Genomic DNA, 23659 nt, shown 5'->3' on the forward strand with positions numbered 1-23659 from the left:
AATAAAAAGGTTGGGGATGTAGCTCAGTGGTAAGAACCCTGGGTTCAATTCCCAGTACTGCAGGGGGAAAAAAAAGAGTCTGGACAGTCTCAGGAACTAGACAGTGGAAGAACTTGCAGCTGGGTCAAAGAATCAGAATTCACACACAGCAACAACCACAGAGCACTCTCAGAACTTATCTGGTTACATCTCTTGTAGCGGGATGATAAGGAGGGCCTTCTGATCAGAGTCACTTGGCATAAAGTTACATCATATATGATGTCAAAGCATTCAACAGCACCAAAGCACATTTACTGTTAAGCCCATATTGCAAAGCAATGCCTTTGATAATTCAGAAAGCCTCCAAGAATCTAGCCCAACTTGGTAGTATCATTAGTGAACACCAATGCCCACTGAAGAGGATGTATGTGAGTGTGCCCCAACCTGTCACCTTAACAAATGCTGGGTACAAATTAATGAGGGTAAACCCAGCAAAGATATGGTGGGAATATGAAGACCAAGGAGATAACTAATGATCAGACATGGGCAGTGTCAGAGCAAAATAGAGTGATGATGATGATGATGGTGATGATGATGATGATGGTGATGATGATGATGATGATGGTGATGATAAATGCAGTGATAAGAAGGGTGAGGGATGGAAAAGAGGGAAGGGGAGGCTTGAGTGGGAGTGAGGGGGAATCTGTCCAGACTGTCATGTTCCAGGAACAGAGAGAGGGACTGAATGGTGAGATGGAGAGTCGGGGAGTGAAAGGGCACTAGGGACCTTCCAACCTCCTTCGGAGAAGTCTGAAAACTGGGTGTTCACACCTCAGAAACTGAGACCTACTCGAAATATAGGGCAGTGCATGGGGAACAGCATTTCTATAAGGTTCTTCTTCTTCTTTTAATTTTTTAGTTGTTGTTGGGCCTTTATTTTATTCATTTATTTATATGTGGTGCTGAGACTCGAACCCAGTGCTTCACACATGTGAGGCAAACACTCTACCACTGAGCCATAACCCCAGCCCCTATACAGTTCTTCTTGTGACTGTGTTTATGATAGTGGAAAAGAGATGGCGGTGAGAGCAACTGGGAGAATAATGTAGTTGTGAGATGTCCAGAGTTGAGGCCGGACGGAGCAGGCACCAGAGCACCTGGGGAGCCTGTCACAGAGTTCAGGACCTCATCACTGTCACCACCTCTAGGGAACCTACAAATGGTGGTCTGACTCCAGCGACAGCCACAGAGATGCAAAGAAGAGGCATGTGAAACCCCAAGGAGGGAAAGATGGTGTCAAGCTGAATTCCAGCCCCTCACTCACCCTTTTGGCTGGGCACATTTGTGCAGTATGCAACCTGCATGACTGTATGCAGTGGCCTTACTTTTGGTCCTGGAAGGAGTTGTGCCCTGTACAGGCAGGGCAGGAACAGGGATGGGAGAAACTTACCTGCAGGAGGGACTTCAGCAGCATAATCTGGGTCAGCCGATTCCTGTTCTCCCTGTGGATCAGAGACACACTCAGCAGGATGGTGATATGGGTGGAGACCCCCAACTTGCCTGCTCAGTTCTCCCTCTGCTGAGTTTCTCCATGTGGCTTATCTTGTTGGGTTACCCAGGATCCTCACCCCGCCAGCCCCAGGAAGCAGACCCGGGAATGAATGGCTCCCCATACGGCAAGGGGTGGGGATGTGGGACAGCCTGAGAACTGCTGTGGTGTTCAAGGGCCTCCCTAAAGGCTGCTGGGGGATTGGGGAATAAAAAGAAGAGAGGGCAGAGTGGGCAAAGCTAAAATGGATGGAGTAGACAGCCAGAAAACAGGGGAGGGAAAACTGGGCGGAGTCTAGGTTGGGAGAGGGTGGAGGACTCACCCGGTCCTCCCTGTCTCTATGGCATGATGCAGGGAAGGCAGAGGGACCTTGCTCATGATGAAGAGGATCACCTCGGAGCGCTGGTAAGTGGGCAACGTGCTGGCAAAGGAGCCTGTGGGGGAAAATGGTGGAGAGTGGTTGGCCCAGGGGAGGCCAACAGCTGCTGGTCCACTCTTGCTTCAGCCTTTCTGCTGAAGGAGCCACTGTGGAGACTGACGGCTGCGCTCCAGGGACAATTCAGACCCAGAGAGAGAAACTGCTCAGGATGGCCTGGGTGTGATGCTGCCTCTCCTGGAAGAGGAGGCACTTAGAGGACTCCAGAGGGCTCTTCTGGGTTCTGGTTCCGTCACTTATTACTGGGATTGAGGTTAAGGTCTTGGCTTCTTTTCTAGGGACTGGAGAACCCTGGGGCAGGGACCAGGGCAGGAGCCCCAGGTTTTCCTGCGGGGCACCCTGGGCAAGTCACGCCTCCACCCACAGCCAGGGCTCCATGACTCCTACCCTGCCTCCTCCTCAAAGCTGATGGAAAACTCAAATGGTGCTAGGACAGGAAGGCTTCAGGTTGATGGGCCCTCACACACTGGCTTTCCCATTCTCCACATCCAGATGCACATGCATTTTCTCCATGGCAACCTCCACCTCCCTCCCTCTTTTCTCCCTTTTCTCTTGATTCTTCGATCCTGATTATCTCTTCTTCCCCTATTCCCCCCAAATTCTTCCAGTTTCTACTGATAACCCACATCCTCTTCNGGGGGGGGGGGGGGGGGCACCCGAAGTCGCCACTGGCGCCCTCGCCCTGCGCTGCCCACCACCTTCCGGCCGACTTCTACCGAGAACCGTCCCGACACCTCCCTCCTGCCCCTGGCCGTTTCCCACAAGGGCAGATCTTGTCCCCAGGGGCCCCCGCCCTCGCTCCGTCTCTCAGGGCTCCTTACCGACTGAGCCGGTGGCTGCGATAACCGCAGCTTCCGACAGGACCTCCACGATGCCCGCGCGCACGGTCGCCGCGCTGCGGCTGTTGGCGTCCAGGTGGCTCAGGAGCTGCTGGATAACCAGGTGCGAGTGCTGCGGCTGGGGGGAGGAAGACGTGCTGGTCCCCAGACAGCAGCCCTGGGTGACCCGGGCAACCCTCTCCTGTGCCCCGGAGGCTGGGGTAAACTAAAGTGAAGCTAGAGTGACGTCCCAAGGCCGATGGACACCTCAGGTGGCAACGATATTACGTTCCCTTTCTTGTAGCCCTCCCATCCTGAGCCAGCAGGACAGAGCCAAATCCTAGTGAAGACCTGCTTTCCCCCGTTTTTCCTACTTAAAACAGGCCAAAAGTCCATTTTAAAATACTGTCTTCGTTTTCATTCTAACCTGTCCCCAGGTCTTATTAGGGCCACGAGAGGGCACAGTGCTGCTCTAAGTGTGGACCTCGGACCAGTGCCAACTCAAGATCTGTTTAATTGCATGTACGAGAAGTACATGAAATGGACAGGAAGTGTGGAGTGGCCACAACGGCCAACAGTGTGGTCTGTGGGCTCCCATTTGGGGTGAGATTTTCATTTTTTCTAGGAATTTTTCTTTTCTTTTTCTTTTTTTCTTTTTTTGCAGCACTAGGATTGGATCCAGGGCGCTCTACCACTGAGCTACATCCCCAGCCCTTTTTACTTTTTATTTTGAGACAGGTTGCTAAGTTCCCCAGGCTGGCCTTGAATTTGGGATCTTCCTGCCTCAGCCTCCTGAGTCACTGAGATTACAGGAATGTATCAGCTTTTTCTTTTGTGTTTTATAAAAGTTTTGGACTATGATCTTCTAGAAATAAAACTCAACTGGCCCTTCTCCACAGCTAGCTGAAGCAGCACTGACTTAGACAAGTATGGCCTTAGGAGAAGTCAGAAGGCATCTGGCTTTCCACTGTTCTGCTCCCAGAGCTGCCCTGGGCCAGGGGGACAAGCTGGACCCGGGGAGCCACCGTACCTGAATTGAGTACATGATGATTTTAAAGCAACGGATGGCGAACACCTTGGGTTCCCAAAGAGAATGGTTATCCAGATGGCTGTGAGGGAGAAAGCATGGGGGAATGACTGGGAAACTCAAAGTGATGTTAGGAAGGAGAGGCAAGCTTGGAGGGACAGTGACACCTCCTGAGAGCACCTTGCAGTTCCCAGGTAAGTGAGGCTGGGCTTACAGGAAAATGGAATTTGTCCACGGTGTGCACGGTTTGGCCCCGCAGGCCCTGAGAGCCGGGATCATGGAGGACCTTGGGGCAGTTCTAGCCCCAGAGCTAGAGGGAAGTCCAGGACAGGGCTCTGCAACTGGACACATGGAATGAAGCTGGGCACCTTCATTCAGTTTGGGGTGCCCTCCTACCAACACCTCACCCCAAACTGCACCTGTTGTTATAATGCAGGGATCACAGGCAAAAAAAGGAACTGACGTGGCTGAGGCACCACAACTGTGCTCTCTTCTTCCCTCCTCCCTGTGTCAGTGGGGAGGTGCTGGGTCCTGGAACATTCCAAGGCTGCAGGTTGGGGTGGGCGGAACACTCAACTCACATGAGAACAGGCTTGATGGCATTTTTGATATTGCCAAAGGCAGCCCGGCCCAGCAGCTCCCGCAGGCACCGCTCAGCCAGTTCTGCTGGGTTCTCCTTTTCCTTCTCTGGTGCTTGGAGGGGAGAGGGAGACCGGCTGTGGAAACAAGAGCCACAGGGGTAATGGATGGGATGCTAAACTGGGAGCCAGGCTTTGTGTAAATGGTGAGAGCAGCATAGAGCAGGAATTCATTTGACAGGCTGCACCAGGCAACAGGGAGATGTCATAGCCGTCAGAAATTAAACGGGGTAAGGAAACTGGGGGAGATGGGATAGAGTTCTCTTTTGGAAACCCTTAAGGATAAGTTGAGGTGGCTGTGGGAGGGTGTTCTAAGCATCATGGGCTGAGTGAGGTGTGGACCATGGGGGTCTCATGCACTTAAGGCTTCAATAGGAAAAAAAGAGGAGATAAGAAGAGAGGGAAGGGAGGGAGAGAGAAAAGTGAAAGAGGAAAAGAAGAGAGGGAAGGGCATGAGCTGGCTTCCGACTCAGTGGTATCTAAGTCTCAGGGAGTAGGCTCAGATCTGGATAAATCAAGGAGCCCCAGGACTACCCACCCTTAGCCTGTCAGAGAGGGGCTATTCCAGAAATGACCACCAGAGGGAACACTTACTTCTTCCGCCCCTCTAGCATCCAAGGCTCCACCAAGAAAGTGAGAAGCCAAGTGCACATGTTTCTCCAGGATCATGCACTCAGCCATGTTGGACAGCAACACAAACCTTCCCTCCATCCCATTCCATATCAGGGGTGCAGGGTTGGGGGGATGAGGGGCAGGGAAGGGAATGAATTACATATTATGGGCTCCAAGTTTAAAACCCAATTATCTGCAAGTTTTTTTTTTTTTTTTTTGAGTGGCTATGGCTGATCAGGCAGCATTTTTAAAAAAATTGGTGCAGTCTAGGTGTACATAATTATGGGATTTGTTGTTCCATATTTGTACATGCACACAATATAACAATATAATTTGGCTGGCATCACTCCCTAGCCCGTCCCCCTCCCTCCCCACCTGTAAGCAGCATGATTTAAGGCCCTAAATAGCATCAGGAAGTGAGAGAGGAAGGAAGGTCCAAAGGGAAAGTCCTCAGTAATTGGAGCCATGAAAGGCATTTTAAACCTCCTTGGCCTGCTGCTTCCAGAGACAAGAGTAACCTGACTCTTGGTCCTTTGTGACTCTTGGTCCTTTTATACACACACTTACCCCTAGGGAGCCCAGCGCCATTGCTCTGTCTCCTTCATTATTGCAGAGGTGAAGGGGTACAGCACCTGGCAGAATGCCAGACCCAAGGCTCCTGGGGAGCTGGGTTGGGACTCACTGTAGAAGTCACAAAACCATGGGTTTCCCAGTCACCCGGGAGGCAGCTCTGGAGGGCTGGCCAGCTTACCTCTCTGCCTCCTCCACATGCTGCAGATTGAAAAGCAGTGACGGGACAATCTTGTCCATGTGCTGCGGGTCCCAGATATTGGCCTGCAATTCATCATTCACTGTCTTCCTCACCACCCCTTGCAGACCTTTGATGCCTGACATCCGGATTCTGGAAGGAAAGGTAGAATGGGACCTTGAAGTCCCCCTCCCCTGAGAAGCACAGTTCAAAGGTTAAGGGGACACTCCTCCATCCAAAGGCAGAGGGAGACCACTTGCTGTTCCTCACATGACCTGACCTGCAGGCTGGTTTCTTGTGCAGGAAGCCACGCCTTCTGGCTTTATCTTGGAGACTCCCAGACTGCCCTTGCCCTGCGGCCATCAGGGCTTCATCCCAGATCCCTCTGGGTAGTACTCAGGTGGGTTTGCTCCAGATAGAGAGCTCAAAGTGCTTGGGATAACTCATGAGGCAGAATCCAGGACTGGAACAACTTAGGGCAGGGAGGTGGATCTGTAGGGAGAGGCACTGAACTGCAGGCTGTCAGGGCACCAAGAAACTGTGGCTGGGACTAGGCTGACCAAGAAACCAGACAGGAAATCCAGTAAAGCACAAAGGGGGGGCAGGTGCAGGGTGCCCTTTGGCACATCCCCAGACCCTGCTGTAATGGCCCTGTGGAAAGGAGTGCTTTTCACTGCCCACTTATCTCACCCTGAAGTTCCTTTTTTTTTAAATAATATTTTTTCCTGATTATAAAGTAATAATTGTAATTATACTAATTATAAAAAAATAGTTGTAATTATACTAATTATAAAAAAGAAAAATTCACCCCTAACAACACCATTGTTAGCATTTGGGCATCTTTTCTTTCTTCCATGCATAGTTTATAACATAATTAAGAACTGATGACATAGTTAATTAGTATTGGCTTTTTTTCCATATAACATTTGGTTATAAGCACTTTCCTATATCATTAATTCTTCATAAATAGGTTGAATGGTTAGACTATCATAAGAACTTTCAAAAGTAGGCTCCCATATGGCATTTAGTTATTTCCGATTTCTTTTGCTATTATCATGCTATGATGGACATTGTTGTATAAAATATCTGATTGCTCTCTGAATCACAAGAAACGAAAGGCTCCCAGTACTGCCCCCATGCACAAGCGGCAGCCTCTCGCTGTCCCTCTGGCAGCACCGGGGATCTCATTTTGAACATCTGTTCTCATTTTATGGCTCTGAAAAATGCTCACATCCTGTAGCTCTTTTAGTTCTCACCCTTCACTTTGGCGGGTGGTAGTGAACTCCACGGAGCTCCACCGTGAGCTGCAGGCTGTCAGGGTGCTAAGAAACTGTGGCTGGGAGCTGAGGCCGTGGCTCGGTGGTACAGCGCCCACCTCAAACCAGTGAGGCACTGGATTCAATCCTCAGCACCACATAAATAAAGATATTGTGTCCATCTACAATTAAAAAATATTAAAAAAAAGGGATTGTGGCTGGGACTAGATTCACATCTACCTGATGATTATTAGAGTTGAGCCATTTCTCCAGAAGATTAGTTGCCAGTTGTATTTTCAACTTCAGTTTTAAGTGGAGTTGCCAGGGTGGAACCCTGGCACTTACTGGTGACAGTCATTGTGGGATGACAGGAGCCTAACAGCACCGGGATCCCTGGGCCCAGGACCTGTTAGGGCTGCTGGCCACAGGCAAGGATTCCCTGGGGAAACACTTGGCCGCTCTGTCCCCCTCCCCCATTTAAGACCCTGTGCCGGAGGCTGTCCAAACCTGAGAAGGAGCCAACTAAATCCTGTTCCACTTACTATTTTTGGCCCCAGGTTAAAAGCTCTCCTGAATGCTCAGCGGAAGCCCATTCCAAACGTGCAGACTCAGGACGCCACAGAACACTTTGGGGTCTTCAGTGCCTTGCCAGACGTGTCTTCTCTAGCAGCTGCCACTCCCCCTGTCCACACAACTCAGGAAGGGGCCTGAAGACCAGGAAAGGGACTCCTAGCCAAAGCGACCAGCTCAATCAATCAAGTCTACACTGGCCCAAAGGGAGCATCTCCATCCACACTAGGCCAGGGGGAGTGAGTCTCCTTCTACAATGGCTCAAGGAAAATGAGTCCCTGTCTACACTGGCTAAAGGTAAGTGAGTGTCTACCATGAACAGGAGAGGGAGGCACAGTGGTCCAGGCCTTGGGGAGGAAAGATGGCAGTGGGCTCCTGCTCTTGCCCTGAGGTCTCCCCTTCTCTTTATTTAGTTATTTATTTATTTTAGTTGTAGATGAACACAGTACCTTTATTTTATTTGTTTTTATTTTTTTAGTGGTGCCAGGGATGGAACCCAGTGCCTCATGCATGCTAGGCAAGCGCTCTACCGCTGAGGCACAACTCCAGACGCTGTAACATCAATTTTATTACACAATTTGTGAGGAACAGAAATGTATTAAGAACCATTTCTGCTATCCCAGAAGCATGGGAGAAAGGACAGAGGAGAGCAGGACAGGGGAAGTGTCCCAGGGAAAGGAGTGTCTGATGTCTCTTGCAGGAGGGGGCGGAGGAGACTCCTGGTGGATCCAAATGCGCTCCTGGCTAGAATCTGTGCCGAGAAGCCCGAGCCCGTTGGCACAACCTGGCCCCTGCAGCTGTTTGAGGCCATGCCCGAGCGATACCCGTGCCCTGATGTCAGGAGCCACAGAGCTCAGGGTCTTCTGGATGCCCACTGGTGTTGTCGGCCTCAGCTCTGCGTTTTCATTGGAACCACTTCTTTTTTCTGAATGCCGGCCTGCAAAAAGCATGGCACGCGACACCACAGTTGTTGAATGGATGTGGCAGTCCTCCTAGAGACTCCTTTCCAGTCCTTGCTGTTGTCATGGGATTGCCCTGTGGAGGTACCTTGGGAGGCTGTGCTGCCTTTTGCTGTGACTCACCTACAGGGTCCTGCTGGGAGGAGGGGTCCTCGCACACAGGAAGCAGAGATGGATGGTAGGCAAGCTGGCACTTCCACCGCCCTTCTGCCCTCGGCTTCCCCAGTAGCTGTGCTCACAGGGCAAGGGGAGGTGGGAAGGGCTGGTTCACTGGTACTCTTCTTTGGGCAGACATTGGAAAGATCCACTGGGCCTGGCCTGATCCCCCGACTCACTTCATCTGGAACTTGCAGCCGGCTCCCCGGGTTATCTGGCGCTGGAGTATCAGATACATAGCTATCACCTTTTCCTGTTTCCTATTTGCCAGGGAAACCCAGGAATTATAGGGGTCATAATCGAAACCCATGTCAAGCATGGTTTTCATAATTACGGGGTCTGAGTGTTTGGGGAGTGGCTCTCTAGAATGATTGGGTGAATATTCCTCACCCAGGTGCCCCGTTATCTGCTCTACTGCGGGCCTCTGTGTGGAGTCCACCATTAGTGTTTGATTGACAAGGTTCTGTGTGTCTCGGAAATGTGTGGGGGAAGGTAGTATCTGGACTGCACCATCTGCTTCTTTAGCTGCTTAGCAGTGGTCACCACAAATGGGTGTCCCCCTGTGACCATAAAATATAGAATGACATCCAAGCTCCAGATGCCCATGGGTGGGGGTGGCTGCCCTCATATTCATTCCAGTGGATGACTTCGGGGGCAACGTACAGGAGAGCACCCCAGATCTCGTTCAGCTTCTGCCCCACCACGAACCTGGTGCTCAGGCCAAAGTTGATGAATTTGATGTTGCCTCTGGCATCTACCAGGATGACCCTGCCTTCAGGTCTAGGTTCGTGATTCCCTTCTTGTGGCCGTAGCACATGACACAATCTGCCCCAACAGTCTCCAGGCCTCCTCTTTCTTTCTGCATGCCACTGGGCTCTGGGATGGGGTGCTGTCGCTGTCCCCCACCTGCATACTCCATGACGATGTAGATATTTTCAATGGTCTCAATGCCCTGAAAGAGCTGGATCACATTTTGGTGTTCCGTGGCCATCATCGTATCCAGTTCAGATAGGACGGGGATGTTCCGCTCCATAGGACTTTCACCACCACCTCTGTCCCAGGGAGGAGACAGCAGGCTAATTCAGTCGGGGCGAAACCACCCTGCCAGGTGATCCTCAGGACCCGACGATGGTCCGTGTAGGTGGTCTCCTTGCGGGAGTGGTGCCTACAGCTACATTGCTTTGACTACTCTTACTGCATATCCTCAGCTAAGGATGCTAGCTGAAAAAAAAATAACAAAACCCAGAACCAAGCAAAATAAAAACCCCAAATCAAAAAACCAACATCCAAAGACCACAACCACCAACCACTAAACGCGCTAACTATCTAAGAGTCTGACAGGTGGCCACCAAATGCTTCCTGCACTTAGGGACAAAAACCCAGCCGCAGCCAGCCTCTGCTGTACTCTGTTTGAAATGCCCTCAACGGCTCCTTGTGAGGTCAGAGCAAGAAATGGCCCATTCACGCCTGGGGATAACCCCCCGTGGTCCACTCCCTCTTAGGCTTCCAAAACCTTTTCCACTTTCATAATAAGAAAGGGCTACAGACGCTTTTGGGTTCAGTGGGTTATGGAGGCTGATACTGACTTGTTTAGAAATTAAAATTTGTACAATACTTAAAAATGTGCAGGACTCATTTGTCCCACCCAAGAGGACCTTGCCACTGCCACCCAGGACTGAGAATGAGCAGGAAAAGGGACACAGGGAGGGCCCAGGAAAGAGATGAAGGAAGACAATGGAGGCCAGATGATCCCCCCATTCTTATCCAGTGGCCTTCCTGTCATGGGTGACAGGCCCCAGTCTGTGGGTGCTAATGGCACTGCCCAGCATCCAGTGGCCTTCCTCTGATGCTCAGGAGGCTCCCCGTGTCGTGGAGCTCAGTGCTGACCCTGCCTGCGCAAGTGCAGCAGCCTGAGCAGCGTCCCTGAACTTCCTCCCTCACCCCGTAGCTTGGCCTGCTCCAGTGGTCAGCACCTGTCATGGGTGACAGGCTCCAGTCTGTGGGTACAGTGACAGTCAAACTTCCTGTCTTCCGCCTTCCCATCACCTGCTCTGTGGCCTTGCTTTGCTTTTGCAGTATTGGGGACAAACCTACAGCGTCACAAGGTGCTAGGCAAGTGCCCTTACCCCAAGTTACATTCCCAGCCCAGTGACACCTGCTTCAGGACACACTCCAGCTGCCCCAGCCTCTTCTGCCTTTTCATAGCTGTCGGGAGTTCGAGGGCTACTCAGGAAGTGGGGTTCCCCCTCCTGTACCCCTGCTTGCCTCACTCAGAGGCACTGGGCAGCACAGCCCAGGGAGTCCGTGCCTGGTTGGTTCAAAGAAGACTCTGGGACCGAGAAGGTCCAGAAGCTGCGCTGTGGTCATTCTGGGGCCTGCCTGGGACTCTTCACGTTGTCTCCAACAGCTAGAGGGGCTGGGTTCCTGTCCTTCCAACCCAGACCATTAGCTGTCATAAGGGGGCATTAAGTGACACTTGGGACCCCTCTAAGGTGCTACCATGTCAAAGGAACCACCTGAGAATCAGCCTCCTCCTGGCACACTGGCCATGTGACCCCTTCAGCCCCAGCCGCGGACACCCCCAGCCCTCCACAGCTCTGGTTGCTATGGGCCCTGGCCTTCCCCTCCCCCCTTCTCCTGTCCCCTCCAGTGTCACACAGTTTTCAGGAGCTGATAACATGCTCTGTGGATAGCGACCTATCATCTGCACTTAGGGTTCCAAGGATTATACTTGCCACAAAATACCCATTCACTGCTCTGCCACATATGTACTGATTCATCAGCCTGACTATAGGTCACACTTCATTTATGTTTTTAGTGGCAGATGGACATAATACTTTTATTTTATTCATTTTTATGTGGTGCTGAGAATCCAACCCAGTGCCTCACATATGCCAGGCAAGCGCTCTGCCACTGAGCCATAGCCCCTGCCCCAAGGCTACTCTTTAAATACCCATGTCAGCATCATTTATTTTAGTTTCTTTGTAATTTTATTTGAGATGTTTCACTTCTGTGTCAATGAATATATTTCTGTGAGACTATAAATTTGAGTACATGGACATACACGTGTATTTTGTAATTTGAGCTGGGGTGGCAGATGCCTGTAATCCCAGCAACTCCAGAGGCTGAGGCAGGAGGATCATGAGTTTGAGGCCAGCCTCAACAACTCAGTGAGTCCTTGTCTCAAAAAATAGAAAGGGCTGCAGATGTAGCTCAGTGGTACAGTGACCCTGAGTTCAATTGCCAGTATGTGTGTATATATAATGTCTATCTGACCGCATCCACGCACTCAGCCATCCACTCAACAAATACATATGCAATGTCTGCTGCTCTGGGGCACCGTATAGCACTTGGATGGCATCAGTGAACCAAAGGACTCCTGTCCTCTAGAGCTTACGTTCCAGTGGGGAGAGACGGACAACAAATAAGACACACAGTAAAGAAATTAAGAAACATGTCAAAAGGGCATGAGCACTGTGGGGGGACCAGAGCAGGGTGTGGGGAGGGGAGCAGGCGTGTGGCAGGCTGGGGACAGGCTTCGTCACAGAGCACAGCGAGCAAAGGCTGGACAGAGCAGAAGTGGTGAGCCAGCCCTGGGGCAGGGTGTCCCTGGAGGGAAGTGAGGGCATGGGGTATCCAGGCAGTGGAGTGGGCTTGGGCCTCTGTTGTGGGCATAGATGCGGCTGGACAATGGGCAGGCTGCTTCTAGAGTATATAAAAGCATGTGCTCTGAACAAAGGAGCGATGGAAGGGATGTTCTGTTCTCTCAAATTGGGCTCAAGGGACTGTTATCTTCTATTCAGCCCTGTTTGCTGGCCCAGTAGGTTTTTCCTTCAGAACCAAGTGGTTAGAAGCTCGGTGCTGCCCACCTGCCCACCTACGGTCCAGCCAGGTGCTGTTTCCTCCCAGCGACACCAGAGCACAAGGAAAGGCAAAGAAAGCTGCCAAGCAGACCCCCCTGGAAGCTCTCCAGCACCCTGGATGCTTCTGCCGGGGTCCAGCAGCCCCTGGCCCTCCACACTCACTTGGTCTTGATTTCCAAGTCATCGTGGCTGGAGTGGCACATTTCACTGAATCGGGACACAAAGAAGTCGTAACTGCGGTGGTAGGATGGGGTGTCCTCCTCGATGTTGGCAAACTTCACAAACTAGCGGGACAGAGGGAGAGAACACGTGTGAGAGGTGACAGCCCTGCCCCTCACTGCTGGGTATCCCCAGACCCCGCTGTATGGTAAGCCATGGACCCCGCCTCGGGGACCAGCTCCTGTCTCCTCTCGGAGCACCGTGGAGCTCACTTGGGGATCTGCTGCAATCCTGCTCAGCGTTCCTGTCTACAGCAAGCTGGAAACCATGACACTGCTTGGGTCTTCTCCAGGGGGGACGAGAGGATGCGTGCTCTCCCATGGAGGCTGACAGGCTGTCAGACATGATCCTGACACTGAGCCCAAGCCAGGGTTAAGGCACACAGCACCAGTGACGGGGGGCAGAGGGCGGGCAAAAGCAAAATTGGAAATCTGATGTAAAAATGCAGTTACATTTTATTTTTGAAAATCTGAGTAAATGTTTAAAGTTTTCCATTCTCAGTTTAGTAAATCTTGATCGGCTGGATTCTCCTGTGCTGCACATTTACAATTCTAAGTAGGAACTTAATTTCAACCGAGCCCTGCAGAGAAGCAAGTATCATGGACTAAATGGAGGTAAATTATGAAAAATTTAATATAATTCTTACAAGTTATTTTGTTTAATGCTAGAAATTTAGTGCCCCAAACATCTCTAAAAAGATTAGATTTATAGGGGCTGGGGCTACAGCTCAGGGGTAGAGAGCTTGTCTAACACATGCGAGGCACTGGGTTCCATCCTTAGCACCACATAAAAATAAATAAAGATATTGTGTCCATCTACAACTAAAAAATAAATTTAAAAAAGATTAGATTTACAATAAATTATATTCTCCATTATTTTGCCATGTATTATTATTTAATTTTTTCCAATTTTTTTTCGGTCAATAAACAACATACTGTTTTTCCTAAAAGTATCTACTTAATGCACTTACACAATAGTAACTGTTTATTGTCAGTCTGTATACTTATTTAACTACTTCAAAGTTGTTAACCTGGGTGCAGTGGCACACACCTGTAATCCCATATACTTGGAAGCTGGGGCAGGAGGATTCTAAGTTGGAGGCCAGCCTGGACAACTTAGTGAGATCCTATCTCAATGTAAAATTTTAAATAAAGGGAAGGGATATTGCTAAGTAGTAGAGTGCTTGCTTAGCAATATCCCCAGCTGCCATAAGAAAAAAAGTTGTTACCTTTTTCCTGAATGAAAAGGAGCAACTTCCATGAACATCACTCATCTGTTATAATGTTTGTTCTTGCAGTGGTAAATGTACAGTTATTTCCTGCTGACTTTCAACATGCAGATAAGGGGATCCCCTCCTTCCAAGCTACATCTAAAATGCATACCTGAGAATGAGTGTTCCGATATTAGCAATAAATACAAATGACAAGGCTGCATTATTGATGTGGGAATGCAGAAGAACCACCCTGATAATCCATATGATCACAGCACCCGTGGTCCTATGGAGGTTCCAGAGCTCCAGAAAGAAGGTCCCCTAGACTGCACGGCCTCCTGATCCCCTAGGTCAGGCCACAGACTTGGCAAATACCAAGGCTGAGTTGGGTTTGGCTGAAGGTAAGTTTGAGTGCATCTGTGCTCTAAACCACTGACAGGATGTTCCCAGGAGACCCCACTCACAGCCAAAGGCTGGCCCAGTTAGGGTGTCCGTTCACACCAAGGGGACATGCCGCTCTCAAGGGTTCTAACTGCAGGTCTGTCTATCTCTTAACTGGAAGTGGGAACTTTGGGACATTTAACTTCTTTTCATATTTTGGTTTTCCCATGTGTAAAATAAGCAGCCCAGGCTTCACTAGTGTTCTTTATTTTAAGGCTTTTATGCTCTGTCTACTTTAAATATGATGAGGCAGCTTAAAAATCAGACTTCCTGTGTGTGGAAGGTGCACACATTTTAGAAAAAAAAATCTAAAAAGAGGACAATAATAAAGGGAGAAAAAAGAGTCAAATTAAGACTTGGTCCCCACTGTGTGGTGACGATGTAGTCTCAAGAATACACCAGGAGAATGAGTGACCAAATTTCATGTTCACTGGTTTGGGAGTTTAAAACTGTCAGGAGCTGCCCTAAGCATTTCACCTACATCATCTCTTTTATTTTATTTCTTAAAACAACTCTCTAAGTTAGAGAGAGATTATTTTTTTCATTTCACAAAGAGACAGACCCATAAAAGCAGCCCCAGGCCTGAAGTCTCACCACGCAGCTGTCCAACCTCGGCCTCTCCGGCAGCAACACCCTTTTTTTAAAGGTATATTTAATGTTTTGTTTTACAGGGCTGAACTACATCCCCAGCCCCAAGGCATGCCTGATGTTTTAGTGTATACACACATTGACATGATCACCACAGTCAAGCTGATTAATGCACCACTTACCCTAGTGACCACTTCCTCTCCTTCTCCTTCCCTTCTGCCCCCTTCCTTTTCTCTTTCCCTCAATGCCTCCCTCCCTTCCTTCCTATTTTATTTCTGTGAAAATATTTAAGAAACAACCTAAATATCTAATGACAGATGAATGAATAAAGAAAATGTCGTATATGTGCACACCACAGAGAGAGAGAGAGAGAAAGAGAGAGAGAGAGAGAGAGAGAGAGAGAAGGAGATCCTGGGCTGGGGCTAGGGCTCAGCGGTAGCACACTTGCCTGGCATATGTAAGGCTCTGGGTTCAATTCTCAGGACCATTATAAATAAAATAAAGATCTAAGAAAAAAAATTTAAAAAGGAAGGCGATCCTGCCATTTTTGACAGCATGGATAAACCTGGAAGATATTATACTAAGTGACAAGCCAGATAGGCACAAATACGGCACAATCTCACTTCTGGGTGGAATCTGAAATAGTCAACCTCAAGAAGCAGAGTGGTTGCCAGGGATGAGAGAGGGGACCTGGGGAGGGGCTGACCAAAGGGTACCAAGGGCACGAACCTCTCCTGTTTTTCATCCCTGCCCTCTGCTTCCAGTAGCCCTTCAGGCCCAAAGGGCCCAGGAGAGTTGCTTTGCGGGGGGGGGGTGCAGTATTCTTAGGGAGGAGCAAAAGGAGCCTGAGGAAATGACCTCATCCTCCCAGAGTCCTTTGGGCTGACTAAGAGGTGAGGCACAGGCAGGATGCGGCTGGAGGATTGAGGACACCTGTCTTCAAACCCGGCAGGTATAGAAATCAGTGGGGACTGGCTAGCCTTGGGGATTCTGCCCCCAACTTTAGTCACACAGAGTCAGTCTGGGGTCTCCCTGGGACAGTCTACAGCCCATATGGAGAGTCTCTGTAGGCACCGGTCACTGGTGGGCAGCCTGATCTCCTCTCCTCCTCACTCCTCCTAGAGGTGCTCCCCGTCTTGGTGGAATTGTGACATCAAGTCCCCTCCACACTTAGCTTTGACTCTCCTCTTCTTCGAGGTCCTGTGGAGCTGCAGCAGGACAAGCATGTCCAGTGTCTGTCCTGCCGTCCAGGCTCCAAGTATTTCAACTTAACAATTACTCTCTGGCTATGAGTTTTAGATTTTTTTTTAATTAAAATCCACTTTTTTTAAAAAAATGAAAATTCCGCGACAACCCTGGGCTAATGCAGGGCAGGATGCATGCACAGGATTTCCTTTTCTACAAGCCCAGATGGCCTTCCCTAGTGACTCCTAACCCGACCAGCCACGTGGCTAACTGCACAGGAAAAGCCCTGCTTTCTTTCCTCCTGGGACTCTATTTGTCCTTGGAGTTGGACTCTTCTTGCTCTTCCTCCTGGAAACTTCGTTTTGAATCTTTTTCAGTGTTCACTTTGGCCTGCTGCTGGTTCCATGCAAGTAGACAGGACTCCACCCACACAGGCTCTGACACCCATCTCCCACTCCGCCTCTAGTCACCTATGTGACTGGACAGAGGCTGTGTAACTTCTGAGTTCTGCTCCTCACCTGTACCGTGGGGACCTGGGACTATGTCATAGGCTGGCTAGGAAGGAGGGGGCATATGCAGAGGACCAAGGGATGCTTAGGAAATACTCCTGGAGCAATGGTCATCTATGGCCAGCTCCATCAGCTCTGGGCTGGGCTCCGATGTGATTTGAATCTTGTCATTCTTCATGGCTCCAAATCAGGAGCCCAGATGGGCAGCATGGACTCTCGTGGGCAACCCACCTCCAATGTGACACTGCGGGGTGTGGAGAGAGGAAACAGGTGACAGCCACCCCTCACTGACCTGTACTGGAAGGTGGGCACAATCGTAGGGACGATGGACAGGGGGAGTAGTATGATGGCGGCCAAGCCCCGTGACGCACCATTCTGGGACTGGAAACCACCTGGTGCAACAGGATAGAGCAGAGCCCGGCCCTGGGGGGCAGGAGGGGGCTCCAGCAAAACCAGGCTTTAACATGTAAAAAAATTAGAAGATTCAGAAAAGCGGGACTGGGGATGTGGCTCAAGCGGTAGGGCGCCCTCCTGGCATGCGTACGGCTCGGGTTCGAGCCTCAGCACCACATACAAACAAAGATGTTGTGTCCGCCGAAAACTAAAAAATAAATATTAAAAAATTCTCTCTCTCTCTCTTTAAAAAAAAAAAAGATTCAGAAAAGCTCTCTGAGCACTAAACAGCAGAAACGGTGTGAATTCAATGCATATTATTAACAAGGTTCTTCTTTTTAGGGGCTAAGCTTTGTAGGGCCCCTGCAGGAGCCAGCACCGCACAGTCATTGAATAGCAGTGTTTGCTGGGCGAGGTACAAACACACTCTAGACGCCACTTACAGATCAACAGCATTCCATTCTGAACAGGCCCAGGAGCACTCATCATCCCACCCCACTTGACTGGAAAGCTAAATTTCAAATATATTATAGTAAGGTTTGCTTTGGTTTAACCCAGGCCTTTTTCTGCTGGAAGCCTTCAAATACTCACAAGGCACCAAGAGCACAAGTTCTTGAAGAAACTATTCATAGACAGGTGTTTCTGTCAGGAACAACCACACCAGGCTCAGCGCTCCATCTTTTCTTCTTTCTTTTTGAACTGGGGTCTCACTAAATTGCTGAGGCTGGCCTTCAACTCCTGATCCTCTTCTCTCAGCTTCCTAAGCAGCTGGGATTATAGGTGTGCACCACTGCACCCTGCTTCTGTGCTGCATACTTAATGCCAGGGGTGATGTCAGCCACATGCACATGCAGTTGACCTACATGCTCTAAGAACCATACATCAAATGCTTCCATGGACTTCTGTTTACACCTGTGTTCGTTCCTTCTGGCTGCATCGCATCTACCTGTGTCTTCACGTGGTCCTCTCTTCTGAGTGTCAAATGTCCCTCTGCTTCTCTTAAAAACATGCTTGGGACTGCATTTAGATCTCTGAGATAATTCCGCATAGCCTCCCAATGCCAAGATCCTTAATTCAATCCTATCTGCAAAGCCCCCGCTTAAATACAAGGTAAGAGGTTCCAAGGATGAGGGCGTAGCTTCTTACGGGGCTCCATTTTCAGTGAGTACAGCAGGACATACGTTGCTCCCGTTGTAGAAATAGGAAATCGAGGCTTGAAGAGAGCGAAGGTATTATTGCTCCAGCTCAGCCAGCTCGCACTGCATGGCTCTGGGACTCAGATTCAGGAATTCTAACACTGGGCTCCATGCTCTTTGCCTTTTGAATTTTAATGTACATCAAAACTAACTGGGAAGTTTCTTTAAAATGCAGATTTCTGAGCCACCCAGGTCTGTTGAACAAGATTCTATGAGGATAGGGCATAGGTATCTGCCTTCTTAAGCCTCCCCTACCTCTTACCCTGGAGATTATGAGGCAGGGGTTCTACAGCCCCGGCGTGAGCTGGACCTATAGCTATAGTCATGTTCCCAGGCTGGCTGGGACGAGCAGCACATTGGGAAAACCTGGGGAAGTGTGTCGTTGGCAGTGAAGGTCAGTGAAGGCTGTATGGCCATCTCCTTAGAAGGAGAGAACTAGGGTTGAAACTAGATTGTCTGGGAGACTGCACTACAGCTCCTTCTCTGGATGACAGTGTCCTCCACTCCAGGGCCCAGTATTGCCTGGGGGGCTGCAGCCTTGGGGCTCAGGCTGTTGACCATTCCATTCCCTTGTTCTGCCAGAGCTCCCGCTGTGTTATGGGGTCTGGTGCAACTGCACTTACCACCAGTCCTGAGCCTCCTATAAAGAGAGTGTGGGGCTGGGTGCAAGCCTGTAATCCCAGCAGCCCAGGAGGCTGAGCAAGTTCAAAGCCAGCCTCAGCAAAAGCAAGGTGTTCAGCAACTCCATGAGACCCTGTCTCTAAATAAAATACAAAATAGGGCTGAGGATGTGGCTCAGTGGTTGAGTGCCCCTGAGTTCAATCCCCCACTTATAGCATTAAGGGTGGAAACAGGGCTGGCCTTGTGGGCACCAGGCTCTGTGAGCACCCTGGGAACCCCTTGGCTTGATGCTTGATGGGAGGAGCTTCCCCGTGAGCCTGTAAACACGAAGCCAGACACATCAACCCAGATGGACTACCTGCAGGGAGCACTGGCCCGTGTCACTGTGGGGCAGCTCCAAACAGCCCACCCCACACTGCTCCTGAGTCTTCCAGGGGTTGACACAGGGCCTAGTGGGATATTTTGGTGAACATGCTTTAGAGGTTCTGACAGGGGCACTTCAAGGGACCCTGGTCAAGGGACCATGTGTACCGTGGGAGTCTACCTGGGAAAGGGGCCCAACCTGGGTCAGACGTTGTTGGGACTCTTGGGCTTTCCAGTAAGTAAGGCCTTCATCCCTCTTCCATGATGCAGTGTGAGGTGGGTCTTCGAATCAGACTACGTGTTTGAACCCCAACTGTTTATCAGGAGGATGATCTGGGGCAAGCAATAAAGCTCCCTGAACCTCAATGTCCCCATCTGTAAAACAAGGGCCACACAAGCACCCACTTTTTCTGCCTGAAATGACAGAACTCTATCAGCCCTGCCTATCACACTCACGGTTACCTCCCCTGGTGCATCTTTGACTGGCTGTCCGTGAGTTTTCACTGGGCTCCACCTGTGTGACTGACTGGTCACTATTTTTCTAAATGCATGAGACAGCAGGGACTTCCTATCTGCTTCACCTCAACCATTGCTCATTCACACTTTACCAATGGCTTTTATTTAAATGCTAGTTGCCTAATGCATGAAATCATGGGAGAATAAAGTTGGGTTTTTTTTTTTTTTTTTTTTTTTTTAAGATAGAGCAATGATGAGGAAGGTCTCCATAGCAACAAACTGAAGATACTGAACATGTGACTTTTCAAAGGCCATGGGCATGGCTAGGGTCACCCTTTCAAGATCAAAGTTTCAGCTCTTGATATACAACAAAGGGTGCCAAGCTTGCTGGAGCAGATCACCCACCCTCCGGTACTGTCCACAGGAGCCACAGTTGTGTAAAAGCTGAGGGTTACTAAGGGCCTCGTTAAAAAAGAGAAAGCAGACTCCAAATATTGACACTGCACACACAGCTCTCCCCTGGCCTGAAAAAGGGAAGCTGAGCTGCTTGGCCTCGCTTTGGCACCAACAAAGTGTCTCTAAGCAGAGTTCGCCTTTCCCTCTCCTAGAGATGGGCCCTCTGAGCGAAACGACCTCCAGCTGTCAACAACAGCTAGGAAAACACACCGGGCAGAGAGAGGGAGAGGACTGCAGGCTTTTTTGGTGCATTTTCCTACCGGAGGGGAAATGGGACCTCCCTCTTGGTTTCAGAAGACAAATCCTAGCAGGAAAGCAAATCTTGCAAACCACATGGTTGGACTTGCATGCCGCCTGCCCCTTTCTCCTCACTGTCCTCGTTTAGAGCAACTCCCTAAGCAGCTTTCACTACAGCCAGAGAAATAGTCCCTAGCAACTTGACCGCGTCCTGCCAACGTCCTGATCGCCAGCCAAGACGTGGAAATTCCCTACACTCAAGGACATGCTCTCCTGACTACCCACATTACTCCATCACTCCTTCAAGAATCTTTGCAAAACCAGCCACGGTTCCAAGAACTCTGGGGACACTCTCTTGTCCTTGCTGCCTGTCAGAAGCCAGCCCCTCTGTCCCTGAGTGGCCCCACAGGGCCTGCACTCAGGAAGTTAAGACCTGGGGATGCACCAGCTGCCTCTGCACCCCTGTTCTGTTGCTGAGCCCCCTGACTTAAGCATTCCTGGTCTTGCAGTTCTGAGCCACCAGATCCCCTGGAACCTGCCTCCAGGAGGTTGGTCTCCAGAAAGGCTGATGGGCATTGGAGACGGGACTGTTTCTAGCCTACAGATGACAATTAAAACCACAGAGTTGAGGACTTTTCCAAGGGGAGCATCCAGGGTGAGAAGGTGGTGGGGTGCAGAGCCTCGGAGACCACGGCACCTCAGGGGCGTCACTCACACCCTTCCCATGCCTCACCCCTTCTCCATGTTCAAGGCCACGGCACAGCAGCTTCAATCTCCCTCTGTCACTCTGCTTCCGTCAGCACATCACCCCTGTCTGAACAATCCTCCTGTGTCCCTCCTATAATGACCCTGTGATTACACCAGGCCCGCCTGGTCAGTCCAAGACATTCTCCCCATCTCAAGCTCCTTAGCTTGACCACATCTGCAAGGTCCCTTTTGTCACTAAGGTTGTCCAGGAATTAGGATATAGACATCATGGTGGGAAGTTCACCCAGCCTCCTAAGAAGGACAAGCCACGTGGCAGAGTCAGGATGATGGCCACGGAAGTCAAAGGCGTGTGAAGAAGGGTACAGAGGAGAAGAGCCCTGAAGGAGAAAGGCATCAGGAGGAAGGTGCGCAATTTGCAAGGTTCCTATAGATTTCTAGCTGCAAGGGCAGAATGTTCTTTCCCAGTGGAGAGGAAGGCTGCTCCCACCCTAACCCCGATCACCCAAAAGGGGGACACCACAGCTTGTGCCTCCTGTCACCAGCCTTGGTGCAGCACCCAACACTCCCAAGAAGTATGGTAGAGAAGTGGGAATCTGTAGGTTTCCCAAACTCTCCAGGACATTGTCATTGGTCAGGTTCGGGGACCTTGAAATGGGTAGAGTCAAACCCAGCACCTCACACACGCTGGGCAAGTGCGCTACTGCTGAGCCCCAGCCCCAGCCCAAGGCGGGAGGTTTGTTTTGAGCTGATTGAGGCAGCTAGACCAGGTCTGAGGAAGAAGCTGCAGGGAGGTAGAGTTGGTGCAGGGGGAGGCATATCCTCAACTTCTCACCCTCAAGACCACGGGCCTCCTCGTGGCGGACGGAGACTGGTCCCAGGGAACATCCGCCCAGGGTCTGGGTGCCAAGGCTTGGGCTGTGGGAAGAGAACCCCACACTGGGTGGGACGTGGCAATAGGCCTCTGGCCTTGCAGAGTCTCCAATTCTGCGGAGGATACAGGGGCTGAACAACTCACCAGCTGAAGCTAGCTGTGCAAGCACAAAAAGTTACTTGACTTCTCTGGACCTCCCTTTCCAGGCAGAGAAACCCAGCAAAATGAAGGGTTAAATGGGTTCAATTTTTTTTTCTTTCTCTCTCTTCTCTTTCTTTTCTTAGTAGCAAAACCACTTATCTAAATTTAAAAAACAGTTTAAAGGCATTTAGGGCCTGGTGAAGGAGGAGGAAAGGGCCCAGAGCCTTCTATTTCTCTTCCCTCCACTTCTGTTACTTCTGCAAATCCCGGAAGACCTTTGTGATCCTCGTGAGCTAAACTTTCCAAGCTTATGTTAAAGATTAGCATGCTGGCATGTCTAAAACGAAGAAGAGTCAAAGAATGCTCTTCTCAGGAAGGCTCCAGAAGGTCCCTGGTTAGAGACAAGGACACTAGGAGGAAAGGCTGCCTCCAGGTTGGGGTGTGAATCTATGGCAATGTTTCCCTAGTTGACTTAGAATAGCCCCCCCTCCATCCTCGACCTCCCTTCACAGGACTCTGAATTTTCAAGGCTCTAGTGAATGAAACCCCTACCCTGCGCTAGGATTTGCCATGGGAAAAATGAGAGCTGGCAGCCACCTGTTCCACGCCCCCATGGATGCACCATGGCTAGTTTATTTTCCATTTAGATGTTCCCTTGAAGACTGTAGTTATCTTGAACAAGACAACTAAAACAGTATCTGAAGCTGTTGCCAGGGCAACCTGACAAAGGACTTTGCCCTCAGCTACTGTATACGTAATCTGTCAAAGGCAGCTGGCTCACAGGGAGAGGGAGGGAAGGGAATAGGCTGTCATTCCTGGTCCTGGGAAAAGATGTTAGAAGATACTTTTTGTTAAACCAACTTCTGTGGAACAAGAAAAAGTCCTGACCAGCACAACAAGAATCACAAGTGTCAGGCTGGGAACGAGGAGGGGAAGCTTTCCACCTTTCACTCCTGCTCTCTGCAGGTAGATAAGGCCCCACCCAGACCTGGAAGACAGTCATATCTAAGCTGCTTGAAGATCCAGAGCTCAAAGCATGCCCTGGAGGGAGGGACGAGGCAAGAAGGCCAGTAATTAAAGAAAGCGTCCAGATCATTCAAGAATGTATCGATACACAGATGACCCAGAGTTCTCTGATAGCTGTTCTCTCACAAATCATAACCTCCCCCAAGAGCAGCACTTGTACTGAGACCAGCCCCAGCAGGGCCTGCAGAGGCCAAGTACAACCTGCTGGTGGTGTGGACAGAAAGACGGAGGCCCACGAAAGCAACCTGTCAGGGCTGCACAGCTGAGAAAGGGCAGAAGGGAGTCAGGAGCCCAGGGCTTTGCCACGTCTCTGGTGCCTTCGTCCTGTGTGTATCAGTTTACCCTATATAACCTGGACCAGCTTTCATAAGATGCCCTTTGGGATCCTGGGTTATGAGAACCCTGGGTTTCCTTTAAGGAACGTCTGT

General features: G+C 50.2%; 1 protein-coding gene across 1 annotated transcript in view; it reads right to left on the minus strand.

The window, feature by feature from the left end:
- Positions 1 to 23659, minus strand: part of Efr3b (EFR3 homolog B) — an 80986-nt gene that overhangs the window by 15697 nt on the left and 41630 nt on the right. Inside the window, 7 exon segments of the mRNA XM_015479422.2 lie at positions 1430 to 1481; positions 1851 to 1962; positions 2621 to 2921; positions 3813 to 3891; positions 4391 to 4525; positions 5811 to 5960; positions 12774 to 12895. Coding sequence (XP_015334908.2) covers positions 1430 to 1481; positions 1851 to 1962; positions 2621 to 2921; positions 3813 to 3891; positions 4391 to 4525; positions 5811 to 5960; positions 12774 to 12895 — 951 coding nt within the window.

The sequence above is a fragment of the Marmota marmota genome, unplaced genomic scaffold, assembly GCF_001458135.2.
Source record: "Marmota marmota marmota unplaced genomic scaffold, marMar, whole genome shotgun sequence".
Classification (NCBI taxonomy): domain Eukaryota; kingdom Metazoa; phylum Chordata; class Mammalia; order Rodentia; family Sciuridae; genus Marmota; species Marmota marmota.